Below are 23717 nucleotides of genomic sequence, written 5' to 3'. Positions count from 1 at the left end.
AAAAGAAAAAAGAAAAAAGGTCACAAAAATTATAAAATATATATATATGAAGTTTGATTTAAAAAATAAGTTTTGTTTTGTTTTGTTTGCAAAGTAATAGGAGGTTATAAAAGTGAAAATTAAAGGAGTAATAGAGGACTTAAAAAATTTTTTTTAATTAAAAAAAAAAAGAAAGAATGAAAGAATGATCGTAAAAATATATCTAGGACTTTCTCTGGTGTTGTTTTGGGTATTGTGGGGTCAGTTCATTTTTGGCTAGTTCCTTGGTCTGGCTTATATTTCTCAAGATCTGTAGGCCCCTTCCTATGTAGTTGGTGCTAATGACAGGGTTTTATTCTATTGCCTGTCGCTTCCAAGGCGGTTCCCTTTGTTATAGCTTCTTCTGTTTGCTGGTCTCTTCAGTGTCTGATTTCCACTCTGATACAAAGGTGGTGGTGGTGGACACTTTTTTTTTTTTTAGGCTCACTTGTTCAGTCGTGCTGTGGGGAGGGAGGAACTCTGCAAAAAAATAACACTGGCGTGTGCTGGCAGTGCCTCAGCCACACTGGGCCTGCCCCCGCTAATGGCGCCTATAGCCTCCCTGCCCACACTCTAGTTTGCTCTGCCGGGAACCATCCAAGGCCAGCCCTCAGCTGCCTGCACCTCCCAGGTCCAAGCCTCTCAGGTTCAGGCACTCGGGTAGTCCTCAGAGGCGCAGACTCGGTTGGGCCTGCGTTTTGTGCCCTTCCCAGGTCCAAGCAGCTTAGGTGATGAGGTGTTTGGTGAGCGTGACTGCTGCAACTTATCGCCTCCCCACCGCTCGGTTTTCTGGGTGTACAACCAGCGCACCTTCTCAGGCGGATGTTGACCATCCAGAACCCCAAGAAGTCTTGGCAAAGAAGCCTGCTTACAGTTTTGTAGATAATGTCTCTCTGTGGTTGCGATTGCCCCCTTCTGGCTCTGGCTGCCTGCTACCGGAGGGGGATGGTCTGCAGCCGACTATCTCTGTTCAGTTCTTTGTTCCGTGCGCGGGCCTGGCGGTGTCTTAGGTTAGGGCTGGCTTTTCGCGTGGTAGTTAACCCAGTCTGCTTTGCTAGCCCAAATTAGTTCATTCAAATAGTGCTCGGGGTATTCAGACCAGATCCTTACTCTGAGTGATGAAGCCCGTGCCTCCCTGCCCAGCCCCTGCTTGCTAGTGGCGTGTGCAGGCGTCTGTGCTGCTTCTCCACTGGGGGAGTTATCGTTGGGCTCGTAATCTGTGGGTTTTAATTGTTTATTTATTTTTCCTCCCTGTTATGTTGCCCTCTGTGCTTCCAAAGCTCAGCACAGACTCGGCACTGAGAGTGTTTCCTGGTGTTTGGAAACTTCTCCTTTTAAGACTATCTTCCCGGGATGGAGCTCCGTCCCTCCCTCTTTTGTCTCTTTTTTTGTCTTTTATTTTTTTCCTACCTCCTTTCGAAGACAATGGGTTGCTTTTCTGGGTGCCTGATGTCCTCTGCCAGCATTCAGAAGTTGTTTTGTGGAATTTACTTGGTGTTTAAATGTTCTTTTGATGAATTTGTGGGGGAGAAAGTGATCTCCCCATCCTATTCCTCCACCATCTTAGCTCCTCCTCTGGACATATTTTTAAGGTGGGTAGAAAGGCTCCCCACTAGAACTAAAATGGCAAACAAAGTGGCTAAAGGACATAATTCCCAGGTTTGGGCTCCCAGGATTCTTATAAAGTGATAATGGCATAGCATTAGCATCTCAAGTCACAAAGGGGATAACAAGTGCCCTGGGCATAAAATGGACTTTTCACTAAGCCTGGAGACCCAATCATGAGGGAAAGAAGAGAGATCCAATCACACCTTCAAAGACACCTTAGCCAAGCTATGCCAGGAGAAAATGTTACATTACTCCCACTTGCCCTGATCTGCATGCTGTTAGCCCCAAGGGTAAGTTAGAGTCAAATGTGTTTGAACTCATGGTAGACCCACTCCCTAAGCCAAGAGAAGGGACCCTTTAGTTCCCTTGAAGTGGGACAACTCAAGTGTGCCCTCCCTGTAGGAGAAACCAAGGTAACCGGTTGATGCCTGTACCTGACTTGCCTGCCACTCCTTCCAGCCAGAGGCCCAGGTGGCTCTGAAAACTTGGAAAACAGCAGCCCTCAATCCCAGTCACTCCTGAGAGGAATGGACCCCACTTGGTGATGCCAACCACCCATCTGCCCCGAAGTTGCAGGGGGTCACTCCATGGGGACATCACACTCAAGAAAAGGGGGCCTTGAGCCCCATCCTTTGGAAAAACAACCTAGATCAACAGATTCCCTTGAGTACTCATGTGAACATCTCTCTGACCTGAAGTTTCTCTCCAAAAAACAACAAAATTGTGTCCCCAAAGAGCAAATGACTAATTTTGGGAAACTGTGTTCAGAGGAGAGCTAGTGACCTTGGTTGGGGGAACAAATGCAACCCTGTCACCATAAAAAAGGGAACAGTCACCCTTGCAACAGTGATCAACCAGAACAGCCTGGGCTTCCAACTGTGACTCAAGCCCACTGCCTCCCAGACCAGGATGATCCTGGGGCACGAAGTTAACCTTGAACACCCATTCATGCCCGGGGAGGGGTCTATGCACCTGGCGACATGTGGAGATGTTTTCACGTGGATACATGTGGCCTCATAGAAGAAGGCGCAGATGGACCACTGAGAGAGCCACTGGGCTGCATACACCAGGCCCCCTGATCCAGGAAACAATTTGAGGCCAGGGTGATGAGGCCACTGGAGCATCCCTGGGTTTTGTGCTTTCCTGGGCCCCTTCATGACCCTCAGAATCTGGAAAACTCCAGACAGTGGTGGCTCAGAGGCAGAGCAGTTAGGGCGGAAGCCCAGGAGCACCAGACATGTCCACAGGCAGCAGGAGAAGTTCTGCTCCTCCCCAGGGCCTGAGGACCCCACACTCAGCAGGAAGCAGCTCCAGGAGCTGAGCCTATGCCCTCAGCACCCTCAGGATGAGGAGCAGGACGGGGACAGGGGAGGGGCGTGTCACCCACAAAGCACATCAACAGTTCCCGGGGAAGGAAACATTGAATCTGCTCATAAAGTCTAAGCTTTTTTTTTTTCCTTTGTGTTGCATTGAGTTTCATTTGCTCACAATGTTTGTTGTGCAGAGGTCTAGTATTCAGCCCTTCAGACCAGAGTCCCTGGTGCAAAATGGTCACACCTCAGTTCAAAGGGCCGTATGCAGAGACATGGCACCCAGCACTGTGATCTGGAGCTACAAGCAGCACAGCTAAGCTCTCCCATGAGAATCTCGCCCCCTCCCAGATGACAGCCCTGCTGTCATACAAATTTATATTTATATCATATAAATCATATAAAACAACCCTGCTGGTGTGGTGAGAGCATGTGCTCTAGACCACAAGCTTCTACCTCTCATGTTTTAATGGGAATAAAGCTCTCCTCTCATTCTGAATCAAATTTCTCCTTCTATGGGTGCAAGGGACATCTGGCAGAAGGACCCTTGCTGGAGTCTGACTTAGGAGTCTAGGTAACAGAACTGGAAGAAATCAAGCCCTTTTCTGCCCAATAATGGAGTATGATTCTCCTAGAAACCTAGATAAGGGAGAAGCACTGGACTAGCCAAGGAAACTGTTTGATTCTTAAATACTAGTGTGGTCTGAATCACTAGTTGGAAAAGTGATGTTTAGCTTAGGAAATTCATTATCCCTCCCACCCACCACCCCACCCATGTGAGGTTTGTAGACCTTCTTCAGGTCAAAGACTTAACCTCTCAGAGTGGGATTCTTGAAGGAAATCCATTGTCTGGGAGACCCAGGCTCACACTAGAGCCAGAAGCCAACAATATTGAGCATTTTCTCCTTTAGTCACACCCACCCTTCTGACCAGAGCCCCAAAAAACACCCCTATAAATCAAGTGAGTGATTTATTTATCTTTTTATTCTATATCTGAGTATAGCCAGTCAGCAATGTTGTGATAGTTGAGGTGCATGGCAAAAGGACATAGCCATACATATACAGGTATCCATTGTCCCCCAAATTCCTCTCCCATCCAGGCTGCCACATAACATTGAGCAGAGTTCCCTGTGCTATACAACAGGTCCTTGTTCAACAGAATGATTTAGACTTGAGACTTAGAGACTGGTTTTCAGCATGGATATGTATTTAAGGAGCTGCAGGGGGACTGGAAGCAGGCTTTCTCAACTTCAGGCCTACTGACATCTAGGACTAGATAATTATTTGTTGGTGGGGGGATCTGCACAATTATTAACATGTTGTACATCTTGTTTCATTAAGCTGGGGTGCTTCCAGCATTTAACACAACTCCTAAATACATACAATTTCACCCACAGATACTCCAGTACACACCTCTGAGAGATAAAGACTTGAAAAGATAAACACAGTCCATTTCCATTTAATAATCACCTTAACATTAATATATATATATATGTGTGTGTGTGTGTGTGTGTCTATATATATGTGTGTGTATGTATATATATATATATATATATATATATATATGTGCTCAGGTTCAGTACTATGTCTCAAGAGCATCTTGAGAAACTTTGTCAGATGCCTGCTAAAATTTTAACATTAGGATTTCACTAATTTTCTTCTGTTTCCTCAGTCATTATAAGTATATGTATTTAATTCGGCATTACATTTCTTTACTTAACAATCCAAGAGGTTGTCCCAGTGACCACTGCTTCCTTTTCTAAATCATTACAAACCATCAGTTTAATACTGCACTTTGGAATTTATATGGCAGCAGTTTCTGGAATGATTCATTTCTTCCCTTTGAAATATTTGGATAAAAAGATTCAATCTTATCTTGATACCACTCCTCTTTCATCATTATTGTATATTAACCTAATGAGATAATTTTCCACCCAAGAACTGGAGTCAGAAATTAAAAATTATTCTGAGGAGAGGTAGGAATTTACCAAAGGCCTGGAGTGGCGGGAGGCACTGACACATAGAGGTCATGGCTGACAAAGACAACTTTTCCTCCCTGTCACAGTTGTTAAGGGACCTAGTTTTGGTGAAAATGCTGTGATGTTTGCCTTGGCTGCCTTTTACACACCCAAACCCTAGTTTAAAAGCTGAGAGAAGAAACCGATCAACACCTCAGTCCCTCTTGCCTTTTCTACTCTCACCCTCCCGCTTTGTCCTTCTGAGTGAAGCCACTCAAATATCAAGAGATAAGCTTTTAAACAGCTGGGAAGTTAGCTGGAGAAAGATTTCAGTTCTGAGACAGAACTCTGGGGAGTCCTGAATAGAGGTGAGGGGAAGTCCAAGGGCTTCTCTTGGCCTCAGACCTTATTAACAAGAACTTTGTACCTTTCCAATACCCTCTTAAATTTCACCCACCACCCACCCCCTGCCTCTGGAACCACCAATCTGTTCTTTGTATCTATGAATTCGGTTTTGCTGAGGTATTTCGTTTGTTTGTTGTCAATAAAATGTTTCAGTCTTTAGACTTGGGTACCACACCCACAGTGTGGAGCCTGACCGCACCTGATGGTGCTTGGAACCCAGGGCTCCCTGGACATTGAGTTTCTCCTCCCGACCTTCCTAAGACCTTCATGTATGTTAACAACACCATAGAGGTTCTCACCACATTTGTTCATTTACTCATTGGGGAGCTTTCTGCTTGTATAGGTCTGTGTCCACACTGTGGGCAGTGTAGTGAGGACCGAATGGGATGAGAGCCAGGACAGGAAAGAGCTGGAGACCAGCCACCCTCCCTCCTTGTGCAGGAAAGGCAGAAAAGGAGCCTGAACAGCCCCAGAACAATCACAAATGCGCCTGCGCAAACAGATGAGCCTCTTCTGTAGACACTGCACGTGGGGCCCCCACCAGCAGGGGGCAGCATCTGGGAGTGTCCTAGTGATGCCGGACTTCTGCCCACGTGGACCTCCTGAGTCTGAATCTACAGGTTAACAGTGTCCCAAGGTGATCTGCAGAGAAGGCAATGGCAAACCACTCCAGTACTCTTGCCTGGAAAATCCCTGGACAGAGGAGCCTGGTAGGCTGCAGTCCACGGGGTCGCTAAGAGTCAGAGAGGACTGAGCGACTTCACTTTCACTTTTCACTGTCACACATTGGAGAAGGAAATGGCAACCCACTCCAGTATTCTTGCCTGGAGAATCCCAGGGTCTGGGGAGCCTGGTGGGCTGCTGTCTATGGGGTCACAGAGTCGGACACGACTGAAGCGATTTAGCAGCAGCAGGTGACCTGTAGTCACGATCAAATATGGAAAGTGCTGACCCCAGGTACAGATACACCTATGGACAGATGAAAGAGAAGAATATGTAATTAGTTAGGAGGGCTTCTTGGAGGAAGCCTCTAGCAATGACAGAAGCTGAAACTTATGAAGAAATGAGATCTGTTGCCTCCAAGAGTGGTTCTCACTTGGCTGCAGGGTGGAATCACCTGTGGGGTCTTAAAAAGTGTTGACTCCTGCCTCCTCTTCCCCAAAATTCTGATTTAACTGAGATAAGCAACCATGCTCATAATTATCTACCTCAAGAGGTGAAAGCTAAGATATAAAATCTGTTTCATTAAATTATTAAGTTTTTTTTTTTGTCTAGTCTGCAAAATTTAATTTTAAAAATGTTTTTCATGTAGCATCTTCTAAAATTAAATATGATTAGCTTTGGGATCAAGAAGTGTTTTGGAATACCCGAAGCTTCTACCTATCGGGGTAGATAATTCTGAGTTGGTTTATGAGCATGGTTGCTGAGTGAAAAAGTGATTTTAGTTAGAACTGTCCAATGAAAGCTTTCTGTAAAACATTCTATGTGTATCAAAGTCTTCATCTTGGTTCTTCCAGAGCTTGAACTCCTCCCTCTGTGCTTTCGTCATTTTAACTACATGTGAAGGAAGAACGGTTTAGGCCATTAGATGAAGACCTTCTCAAATACACCTTCTACAGTCTCCAACCTACCTTTGTTGTTGTTGCTGTTGTTGTTCAGTTGCTCAGTTGTGTCCAACTCTTTGTGACACCATGGACTGAAGAACTACAGGCTTCCCTGTTCTTCACCATTTCCTGGAGTTTGCTCAAAGTCATGTCCACTGAGTCGGTGATGCCATCCAACCATCTCCTCCTCTGTCGTCCCCTTCTCCTCCTGCCTTCAATCTTTCCCAGCATCAGAGTCTTTTCTAATGAGTCAGCTCTTCGTGTCAGGTAATTTATCCATGCCTATCCTGCTTTCCTTTCCTGGTGTTTAAGAATCACCAAGGTCAATGATTCCACCCTGGGTCTTTGGGTGGAAAGACACCCAAAGTCCATCCATCATCCCAACCAAAGCAATGGTTCAAGGGCAGGAAATATATTCATTTTCCAGATGAAGAAGCTAAGATTCAGAGGTTGAGACACAAAGGCAAGTAACTAAGGGGACCGTAGCCCATTTTGTCAAGGACAATACCAGTGTATTGTTCTGGCATCTTGCTGGTTATTGCTTTCCTTTCACTCTCAAGTATCCCATTCTGGACAGTGCATTCTTTGGGCACTCACATTTCTAGTACGTGGCAGAGAAAGAACTGCCATGCAGATCAATGTGACTGACTCCAAAAGCAGGGTTTTGTGTTATCCTAGGCTACCTCTTAACATTTCAGAATTATAATGTTTAGAAAGAAGGTTTCTTCTTTGTCATCATTCATTCAGAAAACATTTACTGAGCACCTCTTATGTGACAGACACCATGCTGGAGGATGTAACTAAAAAGTGAATAGGATCCAGTTCCAAGTCTTAAGAAGCTCATGATTTACTAAGAAGACAGACCACCTATGAGAGAGTATTAGAGAAATATGAGTTACCTAGGATGAGGACTGATCTTTCCAGAGAAATAACAACTGGTTTGATCCTAGAGAATGAAGTATCTCCCCTACATGGGGCTCCTGCTCTTTTTCACACCACAGAGCACTGAGGAGAATCACCAAGTCATCATTCTGACTTGCACATCAGTCACCAAGAGTTTCGCCCACAGTACATCCTTATCACCTACCTCTGGAGCTGTGACACAGGCCATGAAGACCTGGAGATGTGCTGTCCTGACCTCCCTTCAAGGACTCTCCCCCTAGTTGTTGGAAGTGCTGCCAGTGGGCAATCTTCAGCCTCCAGAGCTTCTAGGGGGCAGCCTGTGTGCAATGACCCATCCAGGTGGAGGCATAAAGGCCTGGCCAGTGGACATGTCAGGACAACCCTGAAGGGCCATCTTCACTCCAGAGCCCTCAAGGGTCAGCTAAGGTCATCTGGCCCATGATCCAGCTTGGTTCTTTCCCTCTGCTCTGTCCAGTTTCTTCACTCTTAATTCCACGAATGCTAATTCCAACAACACCCCTAATAAACATCACAACACTAAACTCCATCTGAGTCTATATCCCAAAGAACCAATCTGTAACATACATCAAAAACATTCCAGAATTTGAGAAGGATTTTTATTTGAAAATTTCTGGTTATGCACATAACATTTTAAAATCCCACAAATAGAAAACAAAAATGGTGGAAACAAGGACTTTGTGTGTCAATATTTTAAACCTTTGCTTTAAAAACCCTCACTCTAATGTTCTCTGACCAAAATGAAGTTGTTATATATTAATATCAAAAGAAAACTATTACATTGAATCATAAGAAACTACTATTTTTATGAGCTAATACAGGTTGACTGTTAGCAATTTACATGGCGAATATAAGAGAAAAATAGCTATTAGTATTTGGAGTTTAGAGAACATTACACTGATAAATAACTCATGAGTGAAATATATAATAATGAATCAAATTAATAATTAGAAAATACATAACACTATGATTATTGATGAGTGCTCAGTACCAAAACTTGTAGGCTACAGCTAAAGTGGGCCTTTAGGTGGAATAAAAAAGTAGGTTTTATGTATTTGCATAGGGGAAAAAAAGTTTAAAAATTAATATGTTTCCAATTGAAGAATTTAGAGAAAAAAACTCAAATGAAGAAAAGCTGAAGAAATGGAAGAATATGATAAGCTAGAAAACATAAAATCAGAAAGCATCAATTAAGAACAGAATTTGATTCTTTGAAAATTAATAGGAAAAAATCAAGCAAGATTATTCAAGAAAGAAAACAAGGCTCAAAGAAAATTAAAAAGCAAAATAGAACCCAATTATAGCTACTTAGATATTAAACATATAAGATTTTATGAATAATTTTAAGCCAATCAAGCTGAAAACTCACATGAAATAGATTAATTCATAAAGAATGAAACTTACCAAAAATGACTGTAGAAAAAATAGTGGTCTAACACTGAGTGGTTTAAAATAATCACTAAAAATAAACTGGATGGTGAGGGTTTCATGACACTGTGAATGTGGCTAATGCAGTGAATTTTATGTTAAAATGGTTATCACAGAAAATTTTATGTTATAAATTTAAAAAGTATAAAATACAGAATACAATACAATTCTCCATCTAGAAGACAGTGATCACCTAGAAGGGCTCCTATTTTGAGAAAGCATATTTTCTCTTCCTTCTGTTTTAAAACATATAATCAAATATTATCTTTACATATTTTAAACCAAGTGTCTTTTAAATTTGGGCAGAGGATACCTGTCTTTCCTATCTCACATAAAGTATATGATTTTGTTTTCTCTTTTGTATATCTCTATTTTAATCAGAGATATTTGTGTGCAATAATGGATCATAGCACTGTTAAAGAAAGTGGTAAAACAAATGGTGACTTCACATGGTCTTCAAGTAAATAGAACCCCTGATAAAATTGGAAAGTAATATGTAATTTTAGGAACAGTAAAACACATCTGTGACAACTTTCTTTATACCTCATAAAATGAGTTTTGGTTCTGGAGTCTCTCAAGGCACTAAACCTGGTAGACAGCTTTCACTGGTGGATTTCACCTCTGATTTGGATAAGAAAAAACTGTATAATATATAAATAAAAATAATAAATCATTTTGTTAGAACTTGAAACTATTGGGTAAAATTGGAGAAAAGAAGTCCAAATGAACTAACATCTTTGTGTAAATATTTGAGACTAGTGTAAAAATAAGTATAATATAGATTCTGCAGTGCAAAAACTATTGGAAAAACACCTTTGGAATAGACTTGACATCATGGTAGATTCACAGCGCTGACTCAACAATCATTAAGGCTGAGGGCTGTCCATTGGAAGCATTCATAACCACACGGCCACTGTGAGTAACATCTGGTTATTTCTTTTTGGTGTGTGCCTGAAGGGGAAAAAGAACAAATTAAAAAAAAAAAAATGTTTAAAGCATTTTAAAGTCCTCCTTTCTAAGGCAACACATTTGGAATACATGTGGAAGATGTCCACATCTTCATATTAAACAATCACATAGCTACTGGAGGCACAATTTTAAAAACCAGGGATGTGCTTATTCTATGGAGGAAGTAGTCCCATTAGAATCCTCAGTGAGGCTGGGCTTAATGCTAAATAACCTGTAGATTCACTAGAGTTCTGATCATTCTAATTCACAGATATGCTTTGTTACTATAGTAAATTAAAAAGCAAAATCATTTTACTGACTCAAAACCTGGAGATAAATTAAAAACAGAGTGACAAAGAGGCTAGGAAATCCAGCGTCTGCACGAGGGTTTCTCATTTTCACACATAAAATGAGCTCAATAAATCTGGATGTTAGTATCCAGTTGTAATCCCTGTATTTTATAAATTCTGATTGACAAACATTGAAAAGCTGGAGATATATATATATATATATGAAATATGCTGCTGCTGCTGAGTCGCTTCAGTTGTGTCTGATTCTATGCGACCCCATAGACGACAGCCCACCAGGCTCCCCCGTCCCTGGGATTCTCCAGGCAAGAACACTGGAGTGAGTTGCCATTTCTTTCTCCAGTGCATGAAAGTGAAAAGTGAAAGAGAAGTCGCTCAGTTGTGTCCGACTCAGCGACCCCATGGACTGCAACCTACCAGGCTCCTCAGTCCATGGGATTTTCCAGGTAAGAGTACTGGAGTGGGTCGCCATTGCCTTCTCTGATATATGAAATATACTGATATATATATGAAATATATTGACATATATATATATGAAATGTATTTCATACACGTATATGAAATATCCTGGCATTTAATTTGTGTGGCAAAAGCTATTAGAGGGCCTATAGAAATGTGATCTGTGAATAATTGGTCCCAAGAATGAAAGAAGAATCTAAAGCTTTAACAATGACTCAACCAAGCAACTTCTCTAAAATGTAAGATGATACCCAAAATAGGACAGTTCTTTGCCAGCTTGATTTTTTGAATTCTACCAATTTCTAGCTGAACTGAAAGAGACAGGCTTTCTGATGAATGTATAGTCAGAACACAAAGGAAATGAAATGCTGTCAAGTTTCACTGTTTCACAACCATCACTTTTGAGTAGCTGTATCCTATCTCAGTTTCTTGACAGATGCATATAACAAAATGAAATAATGTCAAGACTTGTGAGCTCTTATCTCTAAAAGTGTCTGGGTGAAGAAAAGACTTCAAAAGTAATTTTTTCCCCAAAGAAGAATGTCTTTGTCTTTAAAGCAGAAAATGTACTATCTATGTGAGATTCATTCTTGTCATATGATTCCAGATCTATTTTACAAAAGATGACTCCAAGTTCATTTGTGGATGTTGTTAACAACGTTATCATGAGAGATAATGGACTTCATATGTGAATACAAAAGTTCTGAGACCCCTACCTTCATATTAGGTATACTTTCTTTTCCTCTTCTTGCTTGCATACTTGCTACCCTCAAAACAGCACTGCATATGAAATTATATACTAAAAGACCACTATATATAGACCCCTTAAGTGGTCTATATATTAAAAGACCACTTAAGGAGAAAAATAAAATTCTCCAAAAATACCTGGATTCCACTGGGTGAAATCTGAGACTATTTTGATTCAAAATGCAAGGATTTAAAAGTCAGGCTTTTGGGGGCTAATTGCATATCATCTCTCTCCTCCATTTTTTTAAGCTAGCCATGTGTGTGTGGTTATATATTTATGTACTCTTTGTGAAACTAAAAACAGCCAAAAGAACACATGAAGAAAAAAAACACACACACGTGGAAATATAATTCATTTTCTCCCAGTTGACAGTCCTCCCAAAATTAGCTGGCTCCTTTCCCTATAGCCCTTCTCAACATAATTTTTTTATTTTAAAAAATGTCATGGTCTAAAATACTTGAAACTAAATAATGAAAACAAGCTTCCCATGTATAAAATCCTTGATTTGACCTTCCTCTCTCCCATCTGTTGTCCTGGTGTAGACCACACTCTACTGACAGCAGGAGTGAGAGAAGGCATCTTTTTCAAGAGCATGTTATGAAGGGAGTTGAGGTGACTGAACACTTGTTAACAGAGACCCCATGGTCTCTGCTGAGCCTGGGATGGAGAAGCCCAGTCTCACCTCTCTCTCCTGGACCACTGCTGACCCTGGAAAGATCACTTAAGCTCACTCTGCACCAGCTTCTTCATTGGTCAAACAAGACAGTGACCTACCTCATAGGAACTAAGAAATGGCTACAAACTGCAGGTTGAAAACAGGCTGAGCTAAGTGTTGGCTGTGATTACAATGCTGCTCAGAGATATGGCCCCTTAGTCCACAGAAAGTAGCAATATCACATGATTTATGGGATGAAAGCAAAACATCTGGGAAGCCCTTTTGTTAATCATTTGATTTTATCTTTACATAAGCCCAGAGTAGAAGTTAAGATACAATTAATTCACTTAATATGGTAAAAAATTACTAACACTTTCTAACCTGGGACTTTAAGAAGTCATTTAGGTTCTCCTACTTCAGTTTCTCCATCTAAAGGATAATACTGCCAGCTCAGCATGGTTGTGAAGATTAAAAAAGATGATGTCAAAAAAGTTCAAATTCAAGGCAAGCAGAGCAAAAGGCCCAATATTAGGTTTCTTGAGTCATTTTCGGTTCTTCTCTTGGGTTTGGCTCATTATAGTTCCTCCAGTATAGGTTGAAATTTAGTATTTATACTCCAGCTTGTAAACAAAGCTACTATCATGGAATTAGATATCACTAAAAGTAATAGAGCAATAAAAGCTTTCCTGCATGGATAAAGGAATCAATATATTGAATATACTGAATCAGTGGTTCAATATATAGAGAATTATGGCTCAAGACTCTGATCATTCATTCTTACTGAGCTACATGGCCCTAGTTCAATCCCAATAATCCTCAAACTCCTCTCCTTTTAATTAATTGGCTAAATAATTATTTCATTGAAATATATAGCTGATTTACAGTGTTTTAGTTTCTAGTGTACAGCAAAGTGATTCAGTTATAAACACACATTCTTTTTCAGATTGTTTTCCATTGTAGGTCATTACAATATATTGAATATAGTTCCTGATGTTATACAGTAGGTCATTGTCTATTTTATATGTGAAAGTATGTATCTGATAATCCTAAACTTCTAATTTATCCCTCCCTCTCCTTTCCCTTTTATTAACCTTAAGTTTGTTTTCTATTTCTGTGAGTTTTATAAATAAGTTCATTTTTAAAAAAATTAATTCCACATATAAGTGCTATATGATTTTTGTCTTTCTCTGCTTTACACAGTATGATAATCTCTAGGTCCATCCATGTTACTGCAAATGGCATTATTTCATTCTCTTTCATGGCTGAATAATATTCCATTGTATGTGTATATACCGTATATGTATGTGTCTATATATGTATGTATCACAAACCTAGATGAATGAATAGATAAAGAAGATGTATGTATATGTATATACACATACTGTAATACTGTATCTTCTTCACCCGTTCATCTGCCAGCAGGCATTTAGGTTGCTTTCACATCTTGGCTGTTCTTAGTACTGCTGCTATGAACACAAGGATGCATGTATCTTTTTGAATTATATTTTTGTCTGGGATATTCCCAGGAGTGGGATTGCTGGATAACATGGCAACTCTATTTTTAGTTTTTTTGAGGAATTTCCAGACTGCTCTGCAATCTGGAATTTCCATACTGCTCTGCAATTCCATACTGTGACTGCACCAATCTGTAATCACATCAAAAATATAAGGAAGTACCTTTTTTTCCATATCCTCTTCATCATTTATTATTTGTAGACTTCTAAATGATGTCCATTCCGACCAGTGTGAGGTGATACCTCATTATAGTTTTGAACTGGATTTCCTTAATCATTTATGATGTTGAGCATCTTTTCATGTGGCTGTTGGCCATCTGTACATCTTCTCTGAAGAAATGTCTGCTTAGTTCTTATGCCCATTTTTCTATTGAGTTGTATGTTTTTTTTGTTTGTTTTTTGTTGTTGTTGTTGTTTATGAGTTGTAAGAATTTTTCATATATTTTAGAAATTAAGCTGTTGTCAGTTTCATAGTTTACAACTATTTTCTCCTCCATAGATTGTCTTTTCACTCTGTTTATGGTTTCCTTTGCTCTGTAAAAGTTTTTAAGTTGCTTAGGTCCCACTTTTTTACTTTTGCTTCCATAACTCTAGGTTAAATTTCTCATTTTTAAAACAAGTCTAACTTTGTGTACAGTCTTCCCAGGTAGCACTAATGATAAAGAATCTGCCTGCCAATGCAGGAGCCTCAGGAGATGTGGGTTCAATCCTTGAGTCTGGAAAATTCCCCTGTAGAAGGAAATGGCAATCCACTCCAGTAGTCTTGCCTGGAAAATCCCATAGACAGAGGAGCCTGGCCGATTATAGTCCATGGCATCACAAAGAGTTGGACACAACTGAAGCAACTTAATATGTATGCAACTTTGTGTACATATTGGCAGGTATATTATCAAAGTTAAAGAGTACTAGAGAGTTAAGTTTTCTTCTTTTTGATTAATTGAGTAGTGAATTTTGTCTCCCCTTATCCTCTCAGAAATCACCCTAAACAGCAAGGATATTGGTAGATAAAAAATAAGGGTAATCCTTGATGAAATCACGAGTCATTTGAAACTTCAAAAGACAAAAAGATCTCAACAGGCTGCCTTAGACAACAGGATACAATCAGCTGTGGCAAGACAAACAGAGACTACATAAGGGAAACAGATATCAGCTATCATGAGTGAGCAGTTCTCCAATTAACTGGTGAATTTTAAGTTATTTCAATGAGGTATCATAAAAAACCACTGTGTTTGTGTGAAGAATATATACTGTCAAGGACCTTGGAGAAGAGAAATTCTGAAATGCAAGCATCATTGTAACCACCCATCTCTGCAGGCTAGGGAATATTCATTCTAAATTTCTCCCTAGCTTGCTTATCCTCTCTGTCTCTCTCTCTCTCTTTTGGTTCTAAGAAGCTTCTGTACTAAATAAAGAGAATCTCATCTAGCTTGAAGTGATGCCCTGCAAATATTAATATATGATCTAGAAAAAAAATCACTTAATCCAAAGGAAAGCAGAAGGGAATAAAAATAATAATAAAGTAGTATGCTGCTGCTGCTGCTAAGTCGCTTCAGTCATGTCCGACTCTGTGCGACCCCATAGACGGCAGCCCACCAGGCTCCCCTGTCCCTGGGATTCTCCAGACAAGAATTCTGGAGTGGGTTGCCATTTTCTCCTCCAATGCATGAAAGTGAAAAGTGAAAGTGAAGTCGCTCAGTCTTGTCCAACTTGTAGTGACCCCATGGAATGCAGCCTACCAGGCTTCTCCATCCATGGGATTTTCCAGGCAAGAGTACTGGAGTGGGGTGCCATTGCCTTCTCTGAATAAAGTAGTATAGGATCTATAAAATACACAAATAATGTACTCCCTGGACCAGCTCTCTGACTTTCAGTGAACCCTTGACCCAATCACCTCATCCATGATGTGGGATTAAAAATAAAAGACCATCATGAGAATAAAGTGAAATCATACATGTAAGAACTATGTAAAATAAACTACAAAGAACTACACAAATAGTCGGACATGACTGACTGACTGAACAACAATAACACACAAATGTAGTTTGTGTATATTTCCTGGAGAAGGAAATGGCAACCCATTCCAGTATTCTTGCCTGGAGAACCCCATGAACAGTATGAAAAGGCAAAAAGTATAACACCAGAAGATGAGCCCCTCAGGTTGGAAGCTGTCCAATAAGCTACTGGGGAAGACGGGAAGACAGTTGCTAATAGCTCCAGGATGAATGAAGAGCTGGGCCAAAGTGGAAACGATGCTCAGTAGTGGATGCATCTGCTGGGCAAAGTGAAGTTTGATACTATAAAGAACAATATTGCTTAGGAACCTGGCATGTTAGGTCCAAAAATCAAGGTAAATTCAAAGTGGTCAAACAGGAGATGGCAAGAGTTAACATCAACATTTTAGAAGTCAGTGAACTAAACTGGAAAAGAATGGGTGAATCTAACTCAGATGACCATTATATCTACAACTGTGGACAAAGCTCCCTTAAAAGAAATGTAGTAGCCCTCGTGGTCAACAAAAGAGTCCAAAATGTAATACTTGGGTGCAATTTCAAAAATAACAATGAGCTTGGTTCATTTCCAAAGCAAACCATTCAACATGTAATCCAAGTCTGTGACCCAACCACTGATGCCAAAGAAGCTGAAGCTGACTGGTTCTATGAAGACCTACAAGACCTAGAACTAACATTTAAAAAAAAAAAAAAGAGATATTCTTTTCATCATAGGGGATTGGAATGCAAAGATAGGAAGTCAAGAGATACCTAAAGTAATAGTCAAGTTTGGCCTTGGAGTACAAAATGAAGCAGGACAAAGGCTAACAAAGTTTTGCCAAGAGAACATATTGGTCATAGCAAACAACCTTTTCCAACACCCCAGTAGATGACTGTGCACATGGACATCACCAGCTGGTCAAAATTGAAATCAGATGATTATGTTCTTTACAGCCAAAGATGGAGAAACTCTACACTGTCAGCAAAACAAGAACTGGAGCTGACTGTGACTCAGGTCATCAGCTGCTTATTGCAAAATTCAAACTTAAATAGAAAGGAATAGAGAAAATCACTAGGCAATTCAGCTATGACCTAAATCAAATCTCTTATAATTATACAGTGGAGGTGATGAATAGATTCAAAGGATAAGATCTGGTAGGCAGAGCAACTGAAGAACTATGAATGGAGGTCTGTAACAGTGTATGGGAGGCAGTGACCAAAACCATCCCAAAGAAAAAGAAATGCAAGAAGGCAAAGTGGTTGTTTGAGGAGGCTTCACAAATAGCCCAGGAATGAAGAGAAGCAAAAGGCAAAGGAGAGAGGGAAAGATATACCCAACTGAATGCAGAGTTTCCACAGAATAACAAGGAGAGAAAAGAAGGTCTTCTTAAATGAACAATGCAAAGAAAGGGAGGAAAAGAATAGAATGGGAAAGACTAGAGATCTCTTTCAAGAAAATTGGAGCTATGAAGGAAACATTTCATGCAAGGATGGGCATGATAAAGGACAGAAAACTCAAGGACCTAACAGAAGCAGAAGAGATTAAGAAGTGACAAGAATACACAGAAGAACTATACAAGAAAGGTCTTAACAATCCAGATAATCACAATGGTGTTGTCACACACCTAGAACTGGATATCCTGGAGTGTGAAGTCAGTGGGTTTCAGGAAGCATTACTATGACCAAAATCAGAGAAGGTGATGGAATTCCAGCTGAGCTATTTAAAATCTTAAAAGATACTGCTGCTAAAGTATTGCACTCAATAGGGCAAATTTGGAAAACAGCAGCTGCCACAGGACTGGGACAGGTCAATTTTCATTCTAATCCCAAAGAAGAGCAATGCCAAAGAATGTTCAAATTACTGCACAGTTGTGCTCATTTCCCATGCTAGCAAGGTTATGTTCAAAATCCTTTAAGCTAGGCTTCTACAGTACATGAACCAAGAACTTACAGACATACAAGATGGGTTTAGAAAAGGCAGAGGAACCAGAGATCAAATTGCCAACATTTGTTGGATCATGGAGAAAGCAAGGGAGTTCCAGTAAAACATCTATTTCTGCTTCATTGACTATGCTAAAGCCTTTGACTGTGTGGATCACAACAAACTGTAGAAAATTCTTTTTTTTTTTTTTTTTTAAGAGATGGAAGTACTACTCCACTTTACCTGCCTCCTGAGAAAACTGTACACAGGTCCAGAAGAAACAGTTAGAACCAGGTATGGAAAAATGGACTGGTTCAAAACTGGGAAAGGAGTACATCAAGGCTATATATTGTCTTTGTTTATGTAACTTAAATGCAGGGTAGATCATGTGAAATGCCAGGTTAGGTGAGTCACAAGTTGGAATCAAGAATGCCGGGAGAAATAACAACAACCTCAGATAGGCAGATGATACCATTCTAATGGCAGTAAGTGGAGAGAAGCTAAAAGAGCCTCTTGATGAGAGTGAAAAAGGAGAGTGAAAAGCTGGCTTGCCACTCAACATTAAAAACAGTAAGATAATCACATCCTGTCCCATCACTTCATTGCAAATAGACAGGGTAACAGTGGAAGCAGTGACAGATTTTCTTGGGTTCCAAAATCACTGTGGACAATAACTACAGTCAAGAAATTAAAAGACGCTTGCTCCTTGGAAGGAAAGCTATGAAATATGAGAGTTGGAGGAGAGAAAGGTGGAATATTGTTCATTGGATCTAGAAAGATCTACTGGGAAAAAGTGTAGGTCACCTCTGTTTTCTAATCTGTGAAGAAAAATCCTACATGATACTAATATCATTTTCTCCATAAGTCTTTGTTGTTTAGTATTACGTCCAGTTAGAGAGTTGGTCTGTTTGCTCTACCAAAACCTCTATTAGCACTCTAGAGATCTCCTTTCCTGTGATGATACTGTCTGCTTGCTCAGTCTTTGCTTTATTACTTTCTGTGTGTGAAATGCCTCTACAATTGCATTTCTACTCTTTAATATTGTATGCAGTGACTTGTTCCTCAAATGTGCTGCTCTGACTTTAAATTTGTGTCCCCAGTAAAGTTCAGATTCAACTCCCAAAACAAACAAAAAGAATTAGTTCCATTTACCCCCTTATGCTTCCTGTATCTTCTGGAAGATGGAAGTTGTCACCAGAATAAGTCATGAATTCACAATACCTTAATTCTATAGTCTGGATGGTGTTTAAAGGTATACAAAGAATTTTCTCAGAGATGAGGTGTGTGAGAGCACTAAGCACTGTATATGATGGTGCTCAAAAGAGTAACATTCAGGTCACGTAGAATCTTTCTAGCAAAGGTAAGGTGATAGTAACCGACTGTACAAATGTGATAACTGAGGTCTCATTGTACAAATGTGATAACTGAGGTGACAGCCTAAAAACATAAAAATAAATAGAAAATAGCCTATATTCCCCCTGTCAATGTCTCTTCTTATTCTTTCTCCTTAGAAGAAGATCTGTACTTTCCACTGTTCAGAGGGTAGGAAATTGTCCATGATCACAGAACTGTTGGAAGAGTTGACAAATTTGGCTTTTTCAAGCCTAGATTGGGGACAACAAAGATTGTGTTCTGAGCTTTTTGGAAGTACTTACATTTTATGCAAATGTAGGGAAACTGCACTTGGAGCCCTATATTGTTTATGCCTGAAATTCACAGAGCACTTTCATCCACTATAGTGTTTCCCATTTAGAGCTTCCCTCCTAAGATATGACAAGCATTTGTGATGCCCTGTAAACCTAGTCACAAAACAGCCAGAAATCCCACAAACCCTTTTGTTCTTTTGACCTTAGGCATTTCACATCAGAGGGATATATCCCCAACTATGTATCAAAATCCTCAACTTAAAAATGTGTTTTCATTACATATAATCAAACATTGAGTAGTGAGAAATAGATTACTGAATTCTAGATGGGTCCAGATAACATAAGATATTGGCTTCAACACCAGTATTTAATAGATGAGGAAGTCCCTTAAGAGGAAGGTGGCCCTATATACATAACCATACACATTGCCACTCATCATTAAAACACTAAGATCATGGCATCCTGTCCCATCACTTCATTGTAAATAGAAAGAGTAAAAGTGGAAGCAGTGACAGACTTTATTTTCTTAGGCTCCAAAATCACTGTGGACAGTGACTACACCCAGGAAGTTAAAAGACACTTGCCCCTTGGAAGGAAAGATATGACAAACCTAGACAGCATATGGAAAAACAGAGACATCACTTTGCCCACAAAAGTTATATATATAGTGGCTCTGCTGCTGCTAAGTCACTTCAGTCATGTCCGACTCTATGCAATCCCATAGACGGCAGCCCACCAGGCTCCCCCGTCCCTGGGATTCTCCAGGCAAGAACACTGGAGTGGGTTGCCATTTCCTTCTCCAATGCATGAAAGTGTAAAGTGAAAGTGAAGTTGCTCAGTCGTGTCCAACTCTTAGCGACCCCATGGACTGCAGCCTACCAGGCTCCTCCGTCCATGGGATTTTCCAGGCAAGAGTACTGGAGTGGGGTGCCATTGCCTTCTCCGATATAGTGGCTTTATACACATAATTAATGTTATGCTAGTTTGTAGCAGACACAGAATTAGGAATCTGTTCTTTCAGTAAGTGTTTCAAGTCAAGTGTAATAATCGTGTAAAAAGAGGCATAGGTCATAGAATTAGAAAGCTTGTTGATTCCTGGCCTAACAATCTTGCAACTAATTTAACAATATTTATTGTTAAGCTACATTTGTGTGTTGTTGTTCAGTTGCTAGGTTATATCTGACTCTTTGTGACCCCATGGACTATAGCATGCCAAGCTCCTCTGTCCTCCACTATCTCCTGGAGTTTGCTCAATCCATTGTGTCGGTGATGCTATCTAACCATCACGTAATCTGCCTCTCTTCTCCTTTTGCATTCAATCTTTCCCAGCATCAGTCTTTTCCAAAGAGTTGGATCTTCACATCAGGTGGCCAAATTATTGGAGCTTCAGCTTCAACCTCAGTGTTTCCAATGAATATTCAGGATTGATCTCTTTTAGGACTGACTGGTTTAATCTCTTTACAGGCCAAGGAACTCTCTAAAGTCTTCTCCAGCACCACAATTCAAAAGCATTAATTCTTTAGGGCTCAGCCTTCTTTATAGACTAACTCTCACATCCATACATTGCAATTGGAAAAGCTATCACTTTGACTATATGGACTTTTGTGGGCAAAATGATGTCTCTGCTTTTCCATATGCTGTCTAGACTTGTCAACTAGCTGTTCCTTGATAGCACTTACATTGAAAATGTACTGAGAGCCAAAACAATCTTGAGAAAGAAGAATGGAGCTGGAGGGATCAACCTTTCTGACTTCAGTCTATAAAACTAAAGTCATCAGATAGCAGAGTACTGGCACAAAAACAGAAATGCAGACCAGTGGAAGAGGATGGAAAGCTCAGAGATAAACCCAGGCACCTGTGGGCACTTTATCTTTAACAAAGAAGGCAAGAACATACAATGGAGAAAAGACAGTTTCTTCAATATGTGGTGCTGGGAAAACTGGACATATACGTATAAAAGAATGAAATTAGAACACTCCCTAACACCATACATTAAAAAGAAACTCAAATTGGATTAAAGACCTAAATGTAGGGCCAGGAACTATAAAAACTCTTAGAGAAAAACACTCTTTGACAAGATCCTCTATGACCTGCCTCTTCGAGTAATGGAAATAAAAGCAAAAGTAAACAAATAGCACCTAGTTAAAAGCTTTTGCACTGTGAAGGAAACTATACGCAAGGTGAAAAGACAACCCTCAGAATGGGAGAAAATAATAGCAAATGAAACAACTAACAAAAGATTATTCTCCAAAATATATAAGCAGCTCATTCAGCTCAATAACAAAAAAATAAACTACCCAATCAAAAATTGGGCAGAAAACCTAAACAGACACTTCTCCAAAGAAGACATACAAATGGCTAATAAACATATGAAGAGATGCTTAACATCTCTCATTATTAGAGAAATGCAAATCAAAAGTACAATCAGGTATCACATCACACTGTTCAGAATGGCCAGCATCAAAAAATCTACAAACAAATGCTGGAGAGGGTGTGAACCAAAGCGAACTCTCTTGCACTCTTGGTGGGAATGTAAACTGATATGGCCACTATGGAGAACAGTATGGAGATTCCTCAAACACTAGGAATAAACTACCATATGACCCAACAATCCCTGTACTGGGTATACACCCTGAGGTACGGTTTCATCATTGAAAAAGACACATGTACCCCAGTGTTCACTGCAGTACTATTTACAATAGCTAGGACATGAAAGCAACCTAGATGTCCATCAACAGATGAATGAATACAGGGGTTGTGGTACATATACACAATATTCAGTTCAGTTCAGTCACTTAGTCGTGTCAACTCTTTGTAACCCCATGAACCGCAACATGCCAGGCCTCCCTGTCCATCACTAACTCCAGGAGTTTACCCAAACTCATGTGCATCGAGTCAGTGATGCCATCCAGCCATCTCATCCTCTGTCATCCCCTTCACCTCCTGCCCTCAATCCCTTCCAGCATCAGGGTCTTTTCCAATGAGTCAACTCTTCGCATGAGGTGGCCAAAGTACTGGAGTTTCAACTTCAACATCAGTCCTTCCAATGAACACCCAGGACTGATGTCCTTTAGGATGGACTGGTTGGATGTCCTTGCAGTCCAAGGGACTCTCAAGAGTCTTCTCCAACACCACAGTTCAAAAGCATCAATTCTTCAGCACTCAGCTTTCTTCACAGTCCAACTCTCACATCCATACATGACTACTGGAAAAATCATAGCCTTGACTAGATGGAACTTTGTTGACAAAGTAATGTCTCTGCTTTTAATATGCTGTCTAGGTTGGTCACAACTTTACTTTCAAGGAGTAAGTGTCTTAATTTCATGGCTGCAATCACCATCTTCAGTGATTTTGGATCCCCCAAAAAATAAAGTCTGATACTGTTTCCACTGTTTCCCATCTATTTGCCATGAAGTGATGGGACCAGATTCCATGATCTTAGTTTTCTGAATGTTGAGCTTTAAGCCAACATTTTCACTCTCCTCTTTTACTTTCATCAAGAGGCTTTTTAGTTCCTCTTCACTTTCTGACATAAGGGTGGTGTCATCTGTATATCTGAGGTTATTTATATTTCTCCCAGCAATCTTGATTCCAGCTTGTGCTTCTTCCAGCCCAGCATTTCTCATGATGTACTCTCATGATGTGTGAGTAATACACAATATTACTCAGCCATAAAAAGGAATGCATTTGACTCAGTTCTAATGACGTGGATGAACCAAGAACATATTAAACAGAGTGAAGTAAGTCAGAAAGAGGAAAATATATATATATTAGTGCATATATATGGACTCTAGAAAGATGGTATTGATAAACCTATCTGCAGAGCAGCAATGGAGATGCAGACATAGCCAGTGGAAATTTGCAGTATCATGCAGGGAGCTCAAATCTGCTGCTCTGTGACAACTTAGCAGGATGGAATGTGGTGGGAGGGAGACTCAAGAGAGAGGGGACATATGCATACCATGGCTGATTCATGTTGATATACAGCAGAAATCAACAGAATATTGTAAAGTAATTATCATCCAATTAAAAATAAATTTAAATTTGAAAAAATGTACTGAGCACCTGTCAGAATGAAATGTAAAGGATCTGCAGAGTGTTCTATGCTCTCTAAGAATCTAAAACCAGAGTTCAACCACTTGTACTCTGCAATACAAAATCTCTCTCATGTACACATGACGCCACACATTCTGACCCCACCCCCAGCACTGCTGCAGATTCTCAGCAGACCTGTCTTCAACCTGCAAAGTATTATTAAGACTCAGTCATGATGCTTAG

At 40.2% G+C, this 23717-nt stretch overlaps 1 protein-coding gene across 1 annotated transcript in view; it reads right to left on the bottom strand.

Moving 5' to 3' along the window:
* Positions 1-8415: 8415 nt before the first annotated feature.
* The window catches only part of LOC147361911 (ATP-binding cassette sub-family C member 4-like), a 195923-nt gene continuing 180621 nt past the window's right edge, over positions 8416-23717 (bottom strand). The window contains exon 31 of the mRNA XM_086330226.1: positions 8416-10203. Within this exon, the coding sequence (XP_086186352.1) occupies positions 10183-10203 (21 nt within the window). The 3' untranslated portion in view covers positions 8416-10182. The remainder of the gene's footprint in view (positions 10204-23717) is intronic.

This window comes from Bos grunniens, chromosome 12 (genome assembly GCF_055505025.1).
Source record: "Bos grunniens cultivar Pamir isolate PY7600 chromosome 12, Bosgru_T2T1.0, whole genome shotgun sequence".
NCBI lineage: Eukaryota > Metazoa > Chordata > Mammalia > Artiodactyla > Bovidae > Bos > Bos grunniens.
The sequence above is the reverse complement of the archived record's forward strand: the minus strand, read 5'-3'. Positions and strand labels throughout refer to the sequence as shown.